Below are 22141 nucleotides of genomic sequence, written 5' to 3'. Positions count from 1 at the left end.
AAATGGCAAGCGACAGGGAGGTCTGGGTAATGCTTGCGGACAGACCGAAGGTGTTCTGCAAAGCGCTCAACCAGTCTGCGTTTGGTCTCTCCATGTCCGTCCTTGGCCTGCTGCATTGTTCCAGTGAAGCTCAACGCAAACTGGAGGAACAGCACCTCATCTTCCGACTAGGCACTTTACAGCCTTCTGGACTGAATATCGAGTTCAAAAATTTTAGATCATGAACTCTCTCCTCCATCCCTACCCCCTTTCCGATTTCCAACCCCCCCCTTTTTTTCCAATAATTTATATAGATTTTTCTTTTCCCACCTATTTCCATTATTGTTAAATATATTTCCATCCATTGTTTTATCTCTACCTTTTAGCCTTTTTCGATTCCTTCACCCCACCCACCCCCACTAGGGCTATCTGTACCTTGCTTGTCCTGCTTTCTCCCCTTAATTAGCACATTCTTCAGATAATATCACCTCCTTCAACACCTCTTTGTCCTTTTGTCTGTGACATCTTTTGGTTATCTCCACCTATCACTGGCCCTCTATCCAGCTCTATTTGTCCCACCCCCCCTTAAACCAGCTTATATTTCACCTCTCTTCTATTTTTACTTAGTTCTGTTGAAGGGTCATTCGGACTCGAAACGTTAACTGTATTCCTCTCCGCAGATGCTGCCAGACCTGCTGAGTTTCCCAGGTATTTTTGTTTTTGTTTTGGATTTCCAGCATCCGCAGTTATTTGCTTTTATCTCTAGAGTGTTGAGAATCTGGAATCTCATCCCAGAATGATTAGAGATCCACGTCTGAGCTCGGAACCCATGGGTAAAATCCCACTGAAAAAAGACAGTTCACCAACTGAAGGTGGGCAGGAATTCACTCAGTCATCCCATTTACTGAGACAGTCAAAATGGAGAGAGGTATTTCACGTGTGAGGAGGGATTTAGTCAGTTTCTCCAACTGTTAACACTCCGGCCTTAAAAGTTCAAAGAATTTGATCATAAATGGTGCATTCTGGCAAGACACAGATTAGATTTTTCGTATGTGAGGAAAAGAAATCACCCCAGTTGCTGAGATTCCAGAGAGTTCACATCTAACTGTAGGGGTTTGTTCTGCTGTTAATTGCACCCAGTACAGAACGTGAATTTTGGCTGCTGCATAAATTGATTTAATAATTTTATATATCTCCCTATGTCGCAAAATTTAATCGGATCACATAACATAATTTTCGATTGAACAATATTTAATTTCAATGGCGGTTCTCCTGCCCGGCATTCGTCGCGAGACAGAATGTGCCCTATTCTCAAGACAGGAGCCTCTTGCGCAGGCGCAGTGGCATTTGTGGGTCGAGCATGCGTGGTTCGCTTTTAGAATAGCGCATGCGCAGTGCGGATTCTGCGGCTGTGGGGAGGCTGACACTTCGAATCTGTGACCGAAGAGAAGCGGCCGATTGTAGGAGGGTAATGGAGGCGGCGGAGTGGGTGCGAAGGATTCACAAACACCCAGTGGAGGCCTCAAAACCTGAATAAGAACCTATCAGGCCCGCGTTAGCACCGAACGGGCCGGTAACAGCTGCAGGGCCGCGTCTGCAGTTTGGAGGACCGAAATCATGCAGCAGGGCGCATGCGCGGTCATCCTGGTACAGGTGGCAGGAGAGAATCTTGTGAATTTCTACCCTGGACTGACAGGGATGGATTTTGGAAACTCCTTTTACAGGCGGTTTGAAGGGGAGGATTTACACACAGCAAACTCAAACCAAGAGAAACATTTGTCTCTTCTCATTATTGGACTGACAGCAATGTTTTTTTTTTACAGGGTATTAGCTGAGCAGAATTTGAAGGTGGGAAACTCAAACCAAACATCAGATCAAAACCTGACAGAGTCACTCGATTCAGCAGAACCTAATGTATGTTTCTCTGTGGTAAAATATTCAAACATCTGTGTGACTGGTAATAGGGGAGAGCAAAGTCATGGAGGGATTTGAGAAGAAGGATGAGAATTTTGAATTGAGTTGCTGTTTAACCGGAGCCTGTGTTGGTCAGTGAGGACAGGGAGATGGGTGAGTGAATGGGACTCGTGTAGAGGACAGAGACAGCAGACATTTGGATAAACTCAAGTTTATCACGGAGGTCAGCCAGTCAAGACTTGAGGTCATAACGAATAGATGAGAGCTCAGAAACAAGAGCTGACAGAGGGCCAAAATGAGTGATGTTACTGCAACATTTTATGGACAAGATGGGGGTTAATTGAAACGACACTGATTTCTCTCATTTCCCATCCACAAACAGAAAGGTGTTTTTGATTTGTTTCCCTCTTTATAAGTATTTTCCAACCCTCGGTTTTCATATGATCTAATTTCTATTAGTAACCCCACAACAAAGTCAAGATAGGATGAACTCAAAGGGTTAGTTTATTTGCACACACCCAAAACTTGTGTGGTGTGAATGTTACTTGCTTATTGTCACCTCAAGCCTCTGTGTGACTGGAAATAGAGGAGAGCAAAGTCATGGACTGATTTGGAAAGAAGGGTGAGAATTTTAAATTGAATTTCTGTTTAACTGGGAGCCTGTTTAGGTCAGTAAGTACAGGGTGATGTGTGAGTGACTAGGACTCAGTGCATAGAACAGGGTGATATTTATATGTACTGCCTGAGACCGAACCAGACTGTTCACAAAAATACAAGCAGGATACTGCAGATGCTGGAAATCTGAAATAAACAGAAAATGCTGGAAAGACTCAGCAGGTGTGGTAGCATTTGTGGAGAGAGAAACAGAGTTAATGTTTCGAGTCCATATGACGCTTCTTCAGTTCTCCCCGGAGCAAAGGAGATTGAGGGGAGATTTGATTGAGATGTATGACTTTATGATAGATTTAGATAAGGTTGATAAACAAAAGCTCTCCCCATTAGCTGATCGGACACGGTACATCACTGAAACCACAATTAACCATTCCCTTGGCTGAAGTGCGTACAGAAGACGTCATCTGTGGAAGAGCTCTCTCTCCACACACTGCTAGACCAGCTGAGGCTTTCTAGTATTTTCTATTTTTATTTCAGACTGTTCACAACTTTGGTGTAACATATATATTCATATATACATAATATATATATATGTATAAAATGTGTATATATCTATTTATGTACATGTCTATATATAAAACACCACAGTTGTGAACAGTCTGATTTAGTCTCAGACAGTTGCCAGGGAGAATGATGGAGTTGGTGGCCAGGGAGTGGGGTTTGTAGGGGATTGAAGACAATGGACGATGTGTGACTTGGAGAGGAACTTGGAGGTGATGGTGTTCACATACACTTGCTACCCAGATCCTAGGTCGTGGAGGTTAAGGAATTTTGGAGATTCTGTTCAATTATCGACAAAGTTGTAGCCCTGTTTTAGATATATAAAATCCCTCGCTTCATCCCTTCTGTTCCCACTTCTCTTAGTCCCGTTCCTCACACCAGAATCTTGTGCAGACCCAGACCGGGTGGCAAGTTCCCTTCCCTGAAGGACATTAGTGAACCAGTTGGGTTTTTATGACAAACCAGCACTTTTCATGGTCAATTTTTCCTTGTGCCGGCCCCACAAATTCCCAGATTCATTCAGCTCAATTTCACAACCTGCCTTTCTGTTTCCCTCACTCCCTTTTTTCTGCTTTAAATCAATTTCACAGGGTTTTAGAAGGGGAGGAATCACAGTCAGAAAACTGAAACCAAACATCATGTCAGGATTTGACGAAGTCGCCCAATTTATCGTAACCTGAACATGGAAAGAAAAAGCACCACTCACAGTGGGGAGAAACCGTACACGTGTTCTGTGTGTGGGCGAGGCTTCAGCCGATCATCTGGCCTGTCAGAACACAAATACAGCCACAGCAGGGAGAAGCCGTGGAAATGCGGGGACTGTGGGAAAGGATTCAATTTCCCATCAAAGCTGGAAATACATCAGCGCAGTCACACTGGGGAAAGGCCATTCACCTGCTCTGTGTGTGGGAAGGGATTCACTCGCTCATCCACCCTGCTGACACACCAGCGAGTTCACACTGGAGAGAGACCATTCATCTGTTCAGAGTGTGGGAAGAGATTCACTCAGTTATCTCATGTCATGGCATACCAGCGGGTTCACAATAATGAGAGACCTTTTCAATGTCCAGAATGTGGGAAGTGTTTTAAAAGTCCTGCTGAAGTGATGTGCCATCAACGTGTTCACACTGATGAGAGACCACTCAGGTGCTCTCACTGGGGCTGAGTTCAGGCATTCATCTCAACTCACTATGCACCAGCGAGTTCACACTGGGGAGAGGCCATTCAGCTGCTCCGAGTGTGGGAAGCGATTCCCTCAGTTATCCGACCTGCTGACGCACCAGCGAGTTCACACTGGGGAGAGGCCGTTCACCTGTCCCAAGTATGGGAAGGGATTCACTCGATCATCCAACCTGCTGAGACACCAGCGAGGTCACACTGACGAGATACCGTTTAAATGTCCAGACTGAGCGAATTGCTGTAAAAGTTCTGGAGAACTGATATCCCGTCAACGTGTTCACACTGAAGAGAGACCGTTCAGGTGCTCTCAGTGGGGACTGGGTTCAAGTGGTCGTCTCAACTCAGTGCATACCAACACACTCTCACTGGGGAGAGGCCATTCACTTGTACTGAGTGTGGAAGATGATTCACTCGGTCGTCCATCCTGCTGAGACACCAGCGAGTTCACAAGTAACCACAGTGCTTGGATTTTGTGATGAATTTTTGTCATTGGGTCTATTTCTGCTGATGTTAATTAAATGCAGCCTAGTTATAAGGGATAATGTTCTGGATAATATAAAAATCAAATAAATCAGATTTGTGTCTTCTTATCATGTCCACGGACAGTCTATCCATGGCCCAGCCAGAACTGGACACATTTTTGCGCCTTGTTGTTGAATTCGGCAAGATCTGCATTGCAGGAGATGTTGCATAGTCTGTGGCTCAGTTCCACATTCACAAGTTGTCGGGCTGGTTGTATATCCCCATTTGCTTAGTGACACCTTTGAATGACCTACACCAGTCCTAAGTCTGTTAAGTAACTTCCAGGTTGCCCAGTTGCAATTAGCTCCTGGGGGAAGGCTTTCATCCGGTAGAATTTCCATCGCTAGGGGTTGTTCGAGACTGGCGAGCCGGTCTTTCCACAAGGCGATGCGGGCTTCAGATGGGGTTGATTGTAATGGAACAACACTGTTCATGAAGCTCTTCCTTGACTTTAGGGGCCTGGGTGTAGGTGTATGACCATGTAGAGGGTGCCTCTCATCTGATGATTGATGGAGTCGCTCTTTCTTGCTGGCTACCGTTCTTCTTATATCAGGGGGAGCGATACCCGCCAGGATATATAGGCTGTTGGTGTTTGTTGGTTTTAAACAATCTGTGATAAGTCAGCAGCTTGCATTCAGAATGGCATCCATCTTCTTAGCATGAGTAGATCTTTCCCATGCAGGGCAGGCGTATTCGGCAGTGGAATAGCAAAGAGCAAGTGCACTGGTTCGCAATGTTTTCTAGCTTGCTCCCCATTTTGTGTTAGTGAGCTTATTCAGGATGTTGTTTCGTGCGCTCACTTTTGCCTTTGTCTTTTCGATGTGGTTCTTGAAGGTGAGGCATCTGTCAAGTGTGACTCCTAAGTAGACAAGGTGCTCGCAATGCGTCAGTGTTGCTCCACACCAGGTTACTTTAAGCTGGCGTTTGGCTTCACGGTTTCTGAGGTGGAATGCACAAACTTGCGTCTTTGATGGGTTTGCGCGAAGGTGGTTTTCTTCATAGTAGGATGTTAGTCCCTCCAAGGCCTCAGAAAGCATTTTCTCCACGGTGTTAAAATCAGTACTTTGGGCAGTGACACATTAGTCATTAGCATATATAAAACAGCGTGTGACACCGTCTATAGGTTGGTCATTCGTGTAGATGTTGTACAGCAGCGGTGCAAGCACGCTTCCCTGAGGAAGACCATTCTTCTGAATACGCCACCTGCTGCACTTCCCACCTAGTTCAACGTAGAACCGGGGATTCTGAAGCAGGCTTTCTAACAGCTCTGTTAAGTGAATAGCTTTTGTCATCTCTAGGATCTAGCAGAGGAGACGTCTATGGTTCACTGTATCGTATGCTGCTGACAGGTCTACAAAAACAGCACCTGTTACCATCCTTTGCTCAAAACCATCTTCGATATGTTGTGTGAGGTTGAGCAATTGGCTTCTTGTTGATTTTCCGGGGAGGAAACCTGCTTGCTCTGGAAAGACTGAAGGAAGATTTTTCAGACTGAAGGAAGATTTATAGTGGAGTTCCCCAGGAGTCAATGTTAAGAACCCTGCTCATCTTAACAGATATAAATGACCGAGACCTTGGTGTTCAGGCACAATTTTGAAATTTGTTGACAGAATCTTGAGTGGGCACAGACTGCGCAGCAGCTGCCCTTCCCTGAAGGACATGAGTGAACCAGTTGGGTTTTTATGACAATCCAGCAGTTTTCATGGTCACTTTTTGCTCGTGCCGACCCCACAAATTCCCAGATTCATTCAGCTCAATTTCACAACCTGCCTTTGTGTTTTTGTGGGTTCTCTCTCACTCCCTTTTTTTCTGTTTGAAATATTTCACAGAATATTAGAAGGGGAGGATTTGCAGCCTGGAAACTGAAACCAAACATCACATCAGGACCTGACAGAATTGCCCAGTTTATCATAAGCTGAATATCATCGGATTTTGAACATGGAAGGAAAAAGCACTGTTCACAGTGCGGAGAAACCGTACACGTGTTCTGTTTGTGGACGAGGCTTCAGCCAATTATCTGGCCTGTCAAAACATAAATGCATTCACAATGGGGAGAAGCTGTGGAAATGTGCGGACCGTGGGAAGGGTTTCAGATCCCCATCTGACCTGGAAACACATCGGCGTCGTCACACTGGGGAGAGGCCGTTCACCTACTCCGTGTGTGGAACGGGATTCACTCATTCATCCACCCTACTGAAACACCAACGAGTTCACACTGATGAGAGACCTTTTAAATGTCCAGACTGTGGGAAGTGCTCTAAAGGTTCTCAGAACCTGATGTCCCATCAACGTGTTCACACTGATGAGAGACCGTTCAGGTGCTCTCACTGTGGGACTGGGTTCAAGCGATCATTTCACCTCATGCACACCTGCGAGTTCACACTGGGGAGAGACCATTCACCTGCTCCGTGTGTGGGAAGGGATTCACTCAGTCATCCACCCTGCTGAAGCACCAGCGGGTTCACACTGGGGAGAGACCTTTTAAATGTCCAGACTGTGGGAAGTGTTTTAAAAGTTCCTGGGAACTGATATTCCATCAACGTGTTCACACTGATGAGAGACCGTTCAGGTGCTCTCATTGTATGACTGGGTTCAGGCGATCATCTAACCTCACTGCACACCAGCGAATTCACACTGGGGAGAGGCCGTTCACCTGCTCAGAGTGTGGGAAGGAATTTGCTCGGTCATCCCACTTGCTGAGACATCAGCGAGTTCACAAGCAACTCCAATGATTGGATTTTGCTGTTAATCACATCCAGGACTGAACCATGTGCATTGGGGTCTGTTTCTGCTGATGTTAATATACCCCAGACCAGCTATAGGTGTTAATATTCTGTATAAAAGTCAAATAAATCAGCTTTGTGCTAAATACTGTGTGTTGAATCTTTTAACATCTTTTAACACAAGGTAGTTCCTTTTGTAGGGCTCTCCCTCTCCCCTGCCTCCTCCATCTTCACCTCCAACCAGTGTGAGGAGTTCATGGTGCTTCTTTCAGAGAACTTTCCAAACCCACGATCACTACCATCTAGAAGGACAAGGACAGCAGATCCATGTGAACACCAGCACCTGCAAGTTCCCCTCCAAGTCACTCATCATCCTGACTTGGAAATATATCGCCGTTCCTTCACTAACGCTGGGTCAAAATCCTGGTTCTCCCTACCTAATAGCACTGTGGGTGTACCTACACCACATGGACTGCAGCTGCTCAAGGAGACAGTTCACTACCTTCTCAAGGGCAATTAGGGATGGGCAATAAATGCTGGCCTAGCCAGTGATGCCCACATCCCATGAATGAATAAAAATAATTGAGACAATCTAATCAGCTGCCTCTGCTGCTTCCCTTCCTTCCACTAGCCCACCAGGCCAAACTATCACTGACGTTCTCCTGCCTTAGGCCTGAACTCAAGTCTTCCTCTAAGTTGCTGTGTGACCTCCCATCGGGCAGGTTTCCTTTTGTCTCTCCAGGTTGGATGATCAGTTGAAGCCTTGTCCACACACAGAACACAGACCCCATCATGAGACCGGGTAATTGGGAGAACAGGGGGTGAAAGAGTTGTGAGGGGGGAGGGAAGCATTGAGAAGGGCTAAGAATCATGAGGGGGTGGGGAAGAGTTGTGACAGACAGAATGGGGGATGCGATGTCATTTATTCACTGACCTTTATGCTGGAGTCAGTTTTGGGGCCTTGAACCTCATTCTCTCGACACCCGGACCACTGGCAGGAAAAGAAACGCACGTGTCCTGGAGCCTCGAACCCGATGGCAGGACTGTCCGGGCTGAGTCTCTGCTCCACATCCCCCATTGCTGCCTCGGAGCTCACAACCCCAATTCCTCAGCCCCCCACCCCACCTGGAATTACGACCCTCTGTTTGAGATCCCCTGCTGTAAAATTGGGCCAAGGTTTTTGTTTGGAGTCTCCTGTCTGCAAATCCTCTCCCTCCAATATCCTGCAAATGGAGTTTACAAAGGGCATCACTGTCAGTACAGGATAGAAATTCAGAACAGAGAGTTCTAGTTTCTATGGAACATTTTTTCCTCTCTTGTTCCCCCAAAGCTGTAAATCCCCATCTCACACACTGTCTTCCCTGAGCTGAAATTCAAACGCATCGCACCATCTCCACCATTTCCTTCCTCCACTCCCAGTTTTCTCCCTCCCTCTACTCTGGCTGGGTTCAGTTCTCCAGCTCCTGTGACTCTTATTCGGGTCCTCAGACTGACCCCAGCTGCCGTCCAGTGGAACACAGGAGGGGACCCCCTGTTGGATCTTATTCAGGCCCTAAAGCTGCACAGCTCGTTTCTGACCCTGGGGTGGGTGGTCATAGTGCCCTCCTTCAGTTTCTGAATCAGTGATAGTAACAAAGCAGGATGGAGAAAGACACATTTTGAGGGGTGACACTGCTGGAAGAATGGAGAGCTGGAGTTCACCTGGAAAAGGAGAAAAGTTTAAAAACAAAGAGCACCCAATGTGAGGCTCAAACCCACAACCCTGAGATGAAATGACTCGGGCTCCTCCAGCTGAGTTAGCCAGACAATCGGCAATGTTATATCCATATCTGTTATCACAGTGAGTTAACTGAATGAAATGGCAGAGAAGGAAATTGACCACCAGAAGCCCAACCGTCCAATGCTTTCCACTCAATCATCAATAGCATCGTTCACAGCTTCTGCTGGTTAGCTGCACCTCCTTCCAAACGTTGTGATCCATTTTCCTCAGGATTTGTTCCTGGATTTAATATTTACCTGCTTTGTGCCCTCATTTTGAAATGAGATTCACTTCAACATTCAACACAAACTGAATTGCAAACCTGATGGACAAACAATGGGAAACAAGTCACTCGGTAACACAAATCCCATGGTGCTCATTTTCAGATTCACAACAATCAGCTTTTTAATAAAATAAAGGAATTTGCAGTGAAAATATTGAGAAAGGTGGTGTGACTTTTATTTGTGACTCACTCATTCGGGTATTCTGTAAATGCTGCTTGGAGGTTAAGTGTCCGGGATATAATGTACCTGAGTTTTCCTGAGCTTGTGCTCGGTGTATTGGGAGGTTTGGTCCGGGTCGGTGTATCTTGCATCCCAGGGATGGGCAGTAACCCGCTGATTGAAGCTGCAGTCGCCGCTTTCTGCTGGCAGCGGGTGATTGGAGAGTTCGGGGCCAGAATATTGCTGCTTCCCGTGTTGTGATATAGCAGGTGGTATTTGCCGAGCTGACCAAATCCCAAAGGAAAACTTGGTCAGGCTATTACAACAATTTTGCAATTTGTATTTATTATGAGAAGGTATGTGTACTGAAGTCAGAAGTAAAGTTTCCACTACCGCTTTTGGAGATATTAAATTATTAAATTAAAATATTTATTAACAGAAGAAAAGAAAACTTAAACACATAAGATTACAGTTACACAGTTAACTTTTCCCAGAAGATTTCTACTTAGCTAGATTCACAAATAAACACCCATTTCCAGACAACAGTAAAACATCCAGTAATATTACTACAAGGCACCCACTGTTGCTATAAGGGAGGTATTTCGCAAGCTTCTCGCTCTCCCTCTCAGTCGACAATGGAAATCCAAGTTTTGTAAGAAAACCTTGTTTTCTGCAACTACCAGACACTTCTCTGGGGTGGTGAGAAGCTGCTTCCTTCATTGGACTGTGTTCACATGGCACACTCTTCAAGATCACATGGCCAAGCCCCTCATATACCCAATGTTTTTAACTTGCTTTTGAAGATTACCTTTCGCAGAATCTAAAAACTTTCATGTTGTTTTTATGGCCACTACTTTAGGGAAAAATAAACTTAATAACTTTGCTTTATTTATTTATGCTCTTTGCCAGTTGGAAGACTTCCTTTTTTCTCTCTTTAAAATTCAATAGCTAAAAATTCAGCTCCTCATTTATCTCCCAATGCAAATTCCTATTCATGCTGGATCTACTGGTATCCCATCTGAGCTCACTCATCTCCACTTCAAAAATACCTGCTTTACACCTAATCCTTCTGATGATTTAAATCTTGCAGTCTGACTGTCGTCAGTCTAATTAAATTAGTCACACACACACACACCTACACACAGTCCGCACAAGCCTGCTTCACAGTATCCTACAGTAATAAGGGGGGAAAAAAATATTTTGTTTACACCTGTTTCACTCACTGTGGAGCTGATGAAGAGAGAATAATTTATTGGTTCGTTTGAATCCATTAACCTCATAGATTTCTAATGGGTTAGATGTAGGTAAAAGACAGTGGTTCTTCAAGGTATGCCACAGGCCAAACAGCTCAATCAGCTCCACCCTCAGCTCAGGAGAGCTCAACTACTCCACATCCTGTCCACAGGGGAGTTCTCCTGGTGCCGTGGGACCAACATTCATGCTTTAACTAACACCACCAAAAAAACTGGATTATCAGTTAGTCTGATTGCTGTTTGTGGAATCTTACTGTGCACAAACTGGCTGTCGTGAAACAGCAACAACTTGTATTTATAAAACACGTTTAAAGTAATAAAACATTCTAAGCTGCTTCACAGGAGTTTCATAAAGAATAAGATTGACACAGAGTCACAAAGGGAGATATTAGAGTAAATGGACAAAACCTTGATTGGAGAGGCAGATTTTAACCAGCATCTTAAATCAGGAGAGAGAGCTGGAGGGGGTGGAGAGGTTTAGGGAGGGAATTTCAGGGTTTCACACCGAGGCACAGCCACCAATGGTGCAGTAATTAAAATCAGGGATGTTCAAGAGGCCAGAATGAGAGGAGCACAGATATCTCAGAGGGTGAGTGACTGAAGGTTACAGAAATAGTGAGGGACGAGGCCAAGGAGGGAATTGTAAACAAGGCTATAAATTTTAAAATTAAGGCACTGCTTGACCAGGAGCCAATGAATGTCATTGAGCACAGGGCTGATTGGTGAACAGGACTTGGTGTGAGAAAGCTCACGAACAGCAGAGTTTTTGATGATCCCACGTTTCCAAGTGGGGACGGGTTGAATTGGAGAAGCTGGCCAGGAATGTATTGGAATTGTCAAGTCTAAATGTAACATGGGCAGGGATGAGAGTTTGAGCAGCAGATGAGCTGGGGGTGGGGTGGAGACAGGTGACATTATGGAGATTGAACTATCTGGTATAAGTGATGGTGTGGATATGTGGTCAGAAACTCATCTTGGGGTCAAATATGACACTAAGATTGTGAACAGTGTGGTTCAGCCTCAGACAGTTCCATAAGACCATAAGACATAGGAGCAGAAATTATGCCATTCGGCCCATCGAGTCTGCTCCGCCATTCAATCATGGCTGATAAGTTTCCCAACCCCATTCTCCCGCCCTCTCCCCGTAACCTTTGATCCCCTTACCAATCAAGAACCTATCTATCTCGGTCTTAAATACACTCAATAACCTGGCCTCCACAGCCTTCTGTGGCAATGAATTCCATAGATTCACCACTCTCTGGCTAAAGAAGTTTCTCCTCATCTCTGTTCTAAAAGGTCTTCCCTTTACTCTGAGGCTGTGCCCTCGGGTCCTAGTCTCTCCTACTAATGGAAACATCTTCTCCATATCCACTCTATCCAGGCCTTTCAGTATTCTGTAAGTTTCAATCAGATCCCCCCTCATCATTCTAAACTCCATCGAGTATAGACCCAGAGTCCTGAAACGTTCCTCATATGTTAAGCCTTTCATTCCTGGGATCATTCTTCTGAACCTCCTCTGGACCCTCTCCAGGGCCAGAACATCCTTCCTGAGAAACGGGGCCAAAAATTGCTCACAATATTCTAAATGTGGTCTGAACAGAGCCTTATAAAGCCTCAGCAGCACATTCCTGCTTTTATATTCTAGTCCTCTCGAAATAAATGTCAACATTGCATTTGCCTTCCTAACTACCGACTCAACCTGCAAGTTAACCTTAAGAGAATCCTGGACTAGGACTCCCAAATCTCTTTGCACTCCAGATTTCTGAATTCTCTCCCCATTTAGAAAATAGTCTATGCCTCTATTCTTCCTACCAAAGTGCATGACCTCACACTTCCCCATGTTGTATTCCATCTGCCACTTCTTTGCCCATTCTCCTAACCTGTCCAAATCCTTCTGCAGCCTCCCCGCCTCCTCAATACTACCTGTCCCTCCACCTATCTTTGTATCATCTGCAAACTTAGCCAGAATGTCCTCAGTTCCTTCATCTAGATCATTAATGTATAAAGTGAAAAGTTGTGGTCCCTACACTGACCCATGCGGAACTCCACTAGTCACCGGTCGCCATCCTGAGAAGGACCCCCTTATCCCCACTCTCTGCCTCCTGCCAGACAGCCAATCTTCTATCCATGCTAGGACCTTGCCTCTAAAACCATGGGCTCTTATCTTACTGAGCAGCCTCCTGTGCAGCACCTTGTCAAAGGCCTTCTGGAAGTCCAAGTAGATAACATCCATTGGCTCTCCTTTGTCTAACCTGCTCGTTACCTCCTCAAAGAATTCTAACAGATTTGTCAGGCATGATCTTCCCTTGATGAAACCATGCTGACTTTGCCCTATTTTACCATGCACTTCCAAGTATTCTGAAATGTCATCCTTAATAATGGGCTCTAAAATCTTACCAATGACCGATGTCAGGCTAATCGGCCTGTAATTTCCCGTCTTTTGCCTCACTCCCTTCTTAAACATGGGGGTTTCTTTAGCGATTTTCCAGTCCTCTGGGACCCTGACTTGAGTGATTCCTGAAAGATCACCACTAACGCCTCCACTATCTCTTCAGCTATCGCCTTCAGAACTCTGGGATGTAATCCATCTGGTCCAGGTGATTTATTCACCTATAGACCTTTCAGTTTTCCTAGCACCTTCTCCTTGGTAATGGCCACCAAACTCACCTCTGCCCCCTGACTCTCTTGAACTTTGGGGATGTTACTTGTGTCTTCCACCGTGAAGACTGACGCAAAGTACCTATTCAGTTCCTCCGCCATTTCTTTGTTCCCCACTACTACTTTCCAGGGAGAGGGATGGACTCGGTAGTTAGGGAAAGGAATTTGTAGTGGTGACCGAAGACAATGTCTTCTTATAATTGGAGGAAATTTCTGCTCATCCAGTACTGGGTGTGGGATAAGCAGTTTGATAATTTAGTAACAGTGGAGGAATGGAGAGGGATGGTGATGAGGTGGAGCTGGGTGTTGTCAGTGTACATGTGAAAACTAACACGGTGCTTTTGGATGATGTCACCGAATGGCAGCATGTAGATGAGAAATAGGAGGGGCGAAGGATAGGTCCTTGGGGGACACCAAGTACAAGGACTTTGGAGAGGAAAGGGAGGTTAGAGATGGGGCGGTAGTTTCCAAAGATGGCTGGGTCAAAAGTTGTTTTTTTTTGGAATGGGTGAGGATGGTGGATTTAAAAGTGAGAGAGACAGTATCAAAAGGCAGAGAGAACCATTAACAATATCAGCTAAGATGGAAAAGTTGGATGGTCAGCAGTTTAGTGAGAATAGGGTCAAGGGAGCAGGAGGTGGGTCTCATGGACAAGATGAGCACTGAGAGGGCATGAGGGAGATGGGAGAGAAACTGGAGAAAGATGTGGGTTCAGGGCTCAGAGAAGGGGGATCTTTAGGGGCAGTTTGTCCCGGTGGGCTAGTGGAAGCGAGGGAAGCAGCAGAGGCAGCTGATCGGATTGTCTCAACCTTAGTGACAAAAAAGCTCATGAGCTCCTCACACTTGTTGTTGGAGGTGAGGATGGAGGAGACGGGAGAGAGGGAGAGTCCTTCAAAAGGAACTAACTTGTGTTTGAGATATTAAAAATATTTGACACAGTGTATTTAAAACAAAGCTGATGTATTTGACTACTTTTCTGATAATAATAGCCCCTATAACTGGGCTGGAGTTATTAACATCAGCAGAAACAGACCCCAATGAACCTGGTTCATTCCTGGATGTGATTAACAGCAAAATCCCATCACTGTAGTTACTTGTGAACTCGCTGGTGTCTCAGCAGGTGGGATGACTGAGTGAACCTCTTCCCACACTTGGAGCAGGTGAACGGCTTCTCCCCAGTATGAATACGCTGGTGTATAGTGAGCTGAGATGATTGCCTGAATCCGGTCCCACAGTAAGAGCACTTGAATGGTCTCTCGTCAGTGTGAACACGTTGATGGGACATCAGTTCCCTGGAACTTTTATAACACTTCCCGCAGTCTGGGCATTTAAAAGGTCTCTTGTCAGTGTGAACTCGCTGGTGTCTCTGCAAGTTGGATGAATGAGTGAATCTCTTCCCGCATTTAGAGCAGGTGAACGGCCTCTCCCCAGTGTGAACTCGCTGATGGTCAGTGAGCTGAGATGACCACTTGAACCCAGTCCCACACTGAGAGCACCTGAACGGTCTCTCGTCAGTGTGAACACGTTGATAGGACATCAGTTCCTGGGAACGTTTAAAGCTCTTCCCACACTCTGGGCATTGAAAAGGTCTCTCGTCAGTGTGAACTCGCTGGTGTATTAGCAGGGTGGTTGAACTACTGAATTGCATCCCACACTGGGAGCAGGAGAATGGTTTCTCCCCAGTGTGAACTCGCTGGTGTTTCTGCAGGGTGGACAACAGACTGAATCCCTTCCCACACTCAGAGCAGGCGAATGGTGTCTCCCCACTGTGAACTCGCTGGTGTCTCAGAAGGCTGGAGGACTGGGTGAATGCCATCCCACACTTGGAGCAGGTGAATGGTCTCTCCCCAGTGTGACTGCGCTGATGCACATTGAGGTAATATGAGGTCTTGAACCCAGTCCCGCAGTAAGAGCACCTGAACGGTCTCTCATCAGTGTGAACACGTTGATGGGACATCAGTTCCTGGGAACTTTTATAACGCTTCCCACACTCTGTGCATTTAAAAGGTCTCTCGTCGGTGTGAACACACTGGTGTGTCTGCAGGGCGGATAAAACAGTAAATCCCTTCCCACACTCAGAACAGATGAATGGCCCCTCACCAGTGTGAAATCGCTGATGTGTCAGCAGGTGGGATGACCAAGTGAACCCCTTCCCACATTCAGGACAGGTGAACAGTCTCTCCCCAGTGTGACTGCGCCAATGCATTTCCAGCTGGGATGGGTAACTGAATCCCCTCCCACAGTCCCCACATTTCCACAGTTCCCTCCCAGTGGGAAAAGTGCTTTTTCCTTCCATGTTCAAAGCCAATGATCCAAATGAATCCAAACACCTTCTCAGATCCTGATCTGATGTTTTGTTTCAGTTTCTCAACTGCAAATCCTCCCCTCCTAATAATCTGTGAAATTGATTTAAAACAGAAAAAAGGGAGTGTGAGAGGATCCACAAAAACACAAAGGCAGGTTATGAACCCGAGCTGATGAATAATTTATACGCCGGCACTAGAACAAACTGAACGTTAAAGCTGAGTGATAGAGAGAGAGAGAGAGAGAGAGGGGGAGAGAGGGAGAGTGAGAGAGAGAAAGGAGAACCCTCAACCTCCACCACTTAGCAGGACCAGGGCAGCTGGTACATGTGAATATCATCACCTCCAAGTTCCCCTCCGAGACACACGGCGATATAGTTCCTAGTCAGGATGGTGTGTGATTTGGAGGGGAACTTGCAGCTGGTGGTGTTCCCATGCATCTGTTGCCCTTGTCCTTCTCAGTGTTAAAGGTCGTGGGTTTGGAAGGTGCTGCCGAAGGAGCCTTGGTGTATTGCTGCAGTGCACCTTGTAGATGTTGTACACTCCTGACACTATGGTTGGAGAAATTGGGGTGGTTCTCCTTCAAGCCAAGTGGACTGAAGGGAGATTTGATAGAGATGTGCAAGTTAATGATAAGTTTAGATAAGATAGATAAAGAAAGGCCGTTTGCAAGTAGGTTGAAGGGGGCAAAAACAGCAAACGCTGGAAAAACTCAGCAGGTCTAACAGCATCTGTGGAGAGAAAGACATTGCTAACGTTTCAAGCCCGGTTGACTTTTTTCTTCTTCTCTCTGAAGAAGAGTCATCAGGACTTGAAATGTTAACTCTGTCTTTCTCTCCACAGATGCTGTTAGACTTGCTGAGTTTTTCCAGCATTTGCTGTTTTTGTTTCAGGTTTCCAGCATCCGTGATATTTAGCTTATATCTTAGGTTGAAGGGAGATTTGATAGAGGTGTGAAAATTAATGGTAGGTTTAGATAAGGTAGATAAAGAAAAGCCGTTTGCAATAACTGATAGTAAAAGGATTACAAGACACAGATTTAAGATTTAGTGCAAGAGCTACAGGGGGGATGTGATGAAGTAATTTTACACAGTGAGAGGTAATGACCTGAAACTCAACACTTACACTCAGAGGCCGACAATATCCAGGTCCTGATGAATGGAGTGATTCAGTCCCACTTAGATGTGAAGTTTAGTGTGACTGTCCTGTCTGAGAATTCTGTTGTAATATCCTGCAAAAAAGTAGACAAAGGTATTACAGGCAAGCAAGGAAAAAAATAGAGAAGAGACAAACATTTCTCTTCGTTTGAGTTTGCTTGTGTAAATTCTCCCCTTCTAACCCCCTGTAAAAGGAGTTTCCAAAATACATCCCTGTCAGTCCAGGGTAGAAATTCACAACAAAAACAAAAACTCAGCCGGTCTGGCAGCATCGACGGAGAAGAGCAAAGTTGACGTTTCGAGTCCTCATGGTCATGATTTCCAGCATCCGCAGTTTTTGTTTTTAATCGAGAAATGCACAAAATTCTCTCCTCCTGCTCCTGGACCAGGATGGCCGCACATGCGCCCTCTGAACATTCCCCTATAAAGATGGCGGCCGTTACCCCAGGCCTGGGGCCTGGGACCTGAGACAGCAGCTGTTTCCGGTTTAGTGCAAACGCGGGACCGGGAGTTCCTAATTCGGGTCCTGAGTCTTATGCTAGGTGTTTATGAAACGTCCCAGTCTATATCGACTCCATTTCTCTCCTGTACTCGGCTGTCACTCACCCTTTCCCGCCTCCTTCCTCCTTCAGCTCCCGCACTCCCCGGGGTTCAGGTACAATGACACTGCGCCTGCGCGTGACGTCACCACTCGAGTCCCCGCCCCCTCTTCACTCCGATTGGTTGGAGGACCAACCGCTCCCGCTCGGTCCTCCAGTCCCGCCCCCTCTTCCTATTGGTCCGGAGCTGCCGTCAATCATCCGGGCATTGTGACGGTACCAGGTGGTGAGAGCGGCCACAGACTCAGCCTGACTTGCTGATTCTTGGCAGCATTTTCTGTTTGGGAATTAGAGCTAGAGATGGATGGTCAGTTCCCCTCTGTCCGGGGGGGATTCACACTCATTTCCCCAGTGCACTGATTATCACCTTTACTTTACATGAGAAAGTCCCCGGTTCAATCCCGGCTGGAAACTTTGTGTTTACAATTGTTGCTGAAGCTGAATTCACAGTGAGTTTAGTTTCATATCGAACAGGGGGACAGTTATAGTCTCATTCTTTAAAAGCTCCTTCTTCATCTTTAAACAGGGAACGATAATTCAGAGAAAAAAAGCAAAAAACTGCGGATGCTGGAAATCCAAAACAAAAATAAAGATACCTGGAAAAACTCTGCAGATCTGGCAGCATCTGCGGGGAGGAACGCAGTTAACGTTTCGAGTCCGTATGACTCTTCAACAGAACTAACTTAAAATAGAAGAGGGGTGAAATATAAGCTGGTTTAAGGGGGGATGGGACAAGTGGAGCTGGATAGAGGGCCAGTGAGAGGTGGAGATTGCCAAAAGATGTCATAGACAAAAGGACAAAGAGGTGTTGAAGGTGGTGATATTATCTAAGGAATGTTCTAATTAAGGGTAGAAAACAGGACAAGCAAGGTACAGATAGCCCTAGTGGGGGTGGGGTGAAGGAATCGAAATAGGCTAAAAGGATGGAAATATATTTAAAAATAATGGAAATAGGTGGGTAAAGAAAAATCTATATAAATTATTGGAAAAAAAGGGGGGGTATCAGAAAGGGGGTGGGGATGGAGGAGAGAGTTCATGATCTAAAATTGTTGAACTCAATATTCAGTCCAGAAGGCTGTAAAGTGCCTAGTCGGAAGATGAGGTGGTGTTCCTCCAGTTTGCGTTGAGCTTCACTGGAGCAATGCAGCAAGGCAAGGACAGACATGTGGGCAGGAGAGCAGGGTGGAGTGTTGAAATGGCAAGCGACAGGGAGGTCTGGGTCATGCTTCGGACAGACCGAAGATGTTCTGCAAAGCAGTCACCCAGTCTGCATTTAGTCTCTCCAATGTAGAGGAAACCGCATTGGGAGGAACGAATGCAGTAACTAAATTGAGGGAAGTGCAAGTGAAATGCTGCTTCACTTGAAAGGAGTATTTGGGTCCTTGGACGGTGAGAAGAGGGGAAGTAAAGGGGCAGGTGTTGCATCTTCTGTGGTTGCATGGGAAGGTGCCGTGGGAGGAGGTTGAGGTGTAGGGGGCGATGGAGGAGTGGACCAGGGTGTCCCGGAGGGAACGATCCCTGCGGAATGCCGCCGGGGGGGTGAAGGGAAGATGTGTTTGGTGGTGGCATCATGCTGGAGTTGGCGGAAAAGGCGGAGGATGATCCTTTGAATGCGAAGGCTGGTGGGGTGATACGTGAGGACAAGGGGGACCCTATCATGTTTCTGGGAGGGAGAGGAAGGTGTGAGGGCAGATGCGTGGGAGATGGGCCGGACACAGTTGAGGGCCCTGTCAACCACCGTGGGTGGAAAACCTCAGTTAAGGAAGAAGGAGGACATGTCAGAGGAACTGTTTTTGAAAGTGGAATCATCAGAACAGATGCTATGGAGGCAAAGGAACTGAGAGAATGGGATGGAGTCCTTACAGGAAGCGGGGTGTGAGGAGCTGTAGTCGAGGTAGCTGTGGGAGTCGGTAGGCTTGTAATGGATGTTGGTGGACAGTCTATCACCAGAAATTGAGACAGGTCAGGGAAGGGAAGGGAAGTGTCAGAGATGGACCATGTGAAAATAATGGAGGGGTGGAAAGTGGAAGCAAAATTAATACATTTTTCCAGCTCCAGACAAGAGCATGAAGCAGCACAGAAGCAATCATCAATGTACCGGGGAAAGATTTGTGGGAGGGGGCCGGAGTAGGACTGGAACAAGAATGTTCCACATATCCCATAAAGAGACAGGCATAACTGGGGCCCATGTGGGTACCATAGCCACACCTTTTATTTGGAGGAAGTGAGAGGAGTTTAAGGAGAAATTGTTCAGTGTGAGAACAAGTTCAGCCAGATGGAGGAGAGTAGTGGTGGATGGGGATTGTTCGGGCCTCTGTTCGAGGAAGAAGCGGAGAGGCATCAGACCATCCTGGTGGGGGATGGAGGTGTAGAGAGATTGGACGTCCATGATGAAGAGGAGGCTGTTGGGGCCAGGGAACTGGAAATTATTGATATGATGTAGGGTGTCAGAGGAATCATGGATGTAGGTGGGAAGGAACTGGACAAGGGGAGAGAGAATGGAGTCAAGATAGCAAGAAATGAGTTCCTTGGGGCAGGAACAGGCTGACACGATCGGTCTGCCAGGACAGTTCCGTTTGTGGATTTTGGGTAGGAGGTAGAAGCGGGCCATCCGAGGTTGGGTGACTATCAGGTTGGAAGCTGTGGGAGGAAGATCTCCAGAGGAGATGAGGTCAGTGACAGTCCTGGAAACAATGGCTTGATGTTCTGTGGTGGGGTCATGGTCCAGGGAGAGGTAGGAGGAAGTGTCTGCGAGTTGACGCTCAGCCTCTGTGAGATAGATGTCAGTGCGCCAGACAACAACACCACCACCCTTGTCAGCAGGTTTGATGACAATGTCAGGGTTGGACCTGAGCGAAGGGAGTGCAGCAAGTTCAGAGAGAGACAGGTTAGAGTGGGTGAGAGGAGCAGAGAAATTGAGACAACTAATGTGACGCCGACAGTTCTCAATGAAAAGATCAAGAGATGGTAAGAATCCAGAGGGAGGGCTCCAGGTGGAGTGAGAATATTGGAGGTGGGCAAATGGATCCGTTGAACGGGGAGAGGACTCCTGCCCAAAGAAGTGAGCATGGAGACGAAGGCGGCGGAAGAAGAGTTTAGCATCGTGCCGAGCCCAAAATTCATTGAGATGAGGGCGTAAGGGTATGAAACTAAGTCCTTTGCTGAGAACTGAACGTTCAGTGTCGGAGAGGGGAAAGTCAGGGGGTATGGTGAATACACGGCCGGGGCTGGGATTGGAAGATGGGATGGGGACAGAGGGACAGGCAGGGGTGGAGGGTCCTGGATGGGTGCTGGTGTCGATGAGTTGTTGGAGCTTGCATTCCATGGCACCTGAAAGAAAGAGACAAAGTTTCTTGTTGAGGCGTCGGATGAGATGAAGAATAAAATGAAACTGGGGGCAAAACTGTCTTAAACAAAACTTGTTTGAAACAAGATGTTTATGCGAAGGGGCAACAGAAAAGAAGAAAAGCAACTTGTTTACAGATTGAATCGGGGGTGGGGTGCAGCATAATGTACCTGTGCATGTCAGTGAGGATCCCCAAGGTCCTACAGCCGTCTGCATGCAGTGTTTAGTGGGCCCTGGGGGAGGGGAGGATTGAACCATTTGGGAAAAAGCACAGGGTGGGAGATCACCCCTCCCCCACTGTCCTGGTTACACAAACGGCTCACCTTGGACTGTCCCACACCTGGGCAGGGTGGGATCAAGGTGCAGGAAGCTGCAAGCTGGTTGGTTGAGCTGTGAACTGGGCGGAGTTAGGGGCGTTTGAGTGACAGGACTGGGGCTATATCAGAGCAGGCACAGTCACTGCTTCCCCCTTTCCTCGTGGAGGTTTCACTGGAGTTGTGTTGGTGAGTGTTTCTAAACTCTGTCTCACTATCCCGGGAATGGAGGTGGTTTGGAGGTTGCAGTGAGTGTTGGATTATATTGTTTCTCCTCATTTTTCCCGCTTCTCCCAACTCCCAGTTCCAGGCTGCAGGTCCCGGTGATTCTGGATGCGGGACAGTTGTTAGTCCCGGCCCTGGTGTGGGTGCGCAAGCGCAGATGCGCGGCTTATTGTTCTGTAATAATGGCGGGTGATCGTCCTCCTGTATTTTGCTGCAGTTCTTCACCTCCTTGACTCTCCCGGCGCCATAGTTGCCACCTGCCGATTGCGGCAACCGACCTTCGATCAGGAAATTAACAACTTATAGATAGAGCGGTTTCTGGAGCGCATAGCATTGTGGGAACATTGCCCGCCATTAGTCTGCGGCCATCGCCGAGAGTTATCGTGCAGTCTGAAGGCAGGTCAACGACCTGAGTCCCTACTTCTGTTTCTTAATCTGTTCATGTTGCTTGACCCACTGGATATTTAAAATATTTTATCTCTTCATTTCTGATCCAGCCTTGCAGAGTTTTGCTTTCGTTTTTTTTTGTTTTTTAGAACCGAGTCTAGAAATACAGGCAGACCAATTAGGAGCCGTTTTGAATTAGGGTGGGTG

The 22141-nt window shown here is 46.7% G+C and overlaps 1 protein-coding gene across 1 annotated transcript in view; it reads right to left on the bottom strand.

The window, feature by feature from the left end:
* Nucleotides 1–22141, bottom strand: part of LOC144697983 (uncharacterized) — a gene marked incomplete at its 5' end in the record, with an annotated part of 268587 nt that overhangs the window by 12994 nt on the left and 233452 nt on the right. The window contains 2 exon segments of the mRNA XM_078569934.1: nt 14734–15464; nt 15546–15780. Coding sequence (XP_078426060.1) covers nt 14734–15464; nt 15546–15780 — 966 coding nt within the window.

The sequence above is a fragment of the Cetorhinus maximus genome, chromosome 23 (assembly GCF_964194155.1).
Source record: "Cetorhinus maximus chromosome 23, sCetMax3.hap1.1, whole genome shotgun sequence".
NCBI classification, from domain to species: domain Eukaryota; kingdom Metazoa; phylum Chordata; class Chondrichthyes; order Lamniformes; family Cetorhinidae; genus Cetorhinus; species Cetorhinus maximus.
Note: the sequence above shows the minus strand (reverse complement) of the source record. Positions and strands in the feature narration are given on the sequence as shown.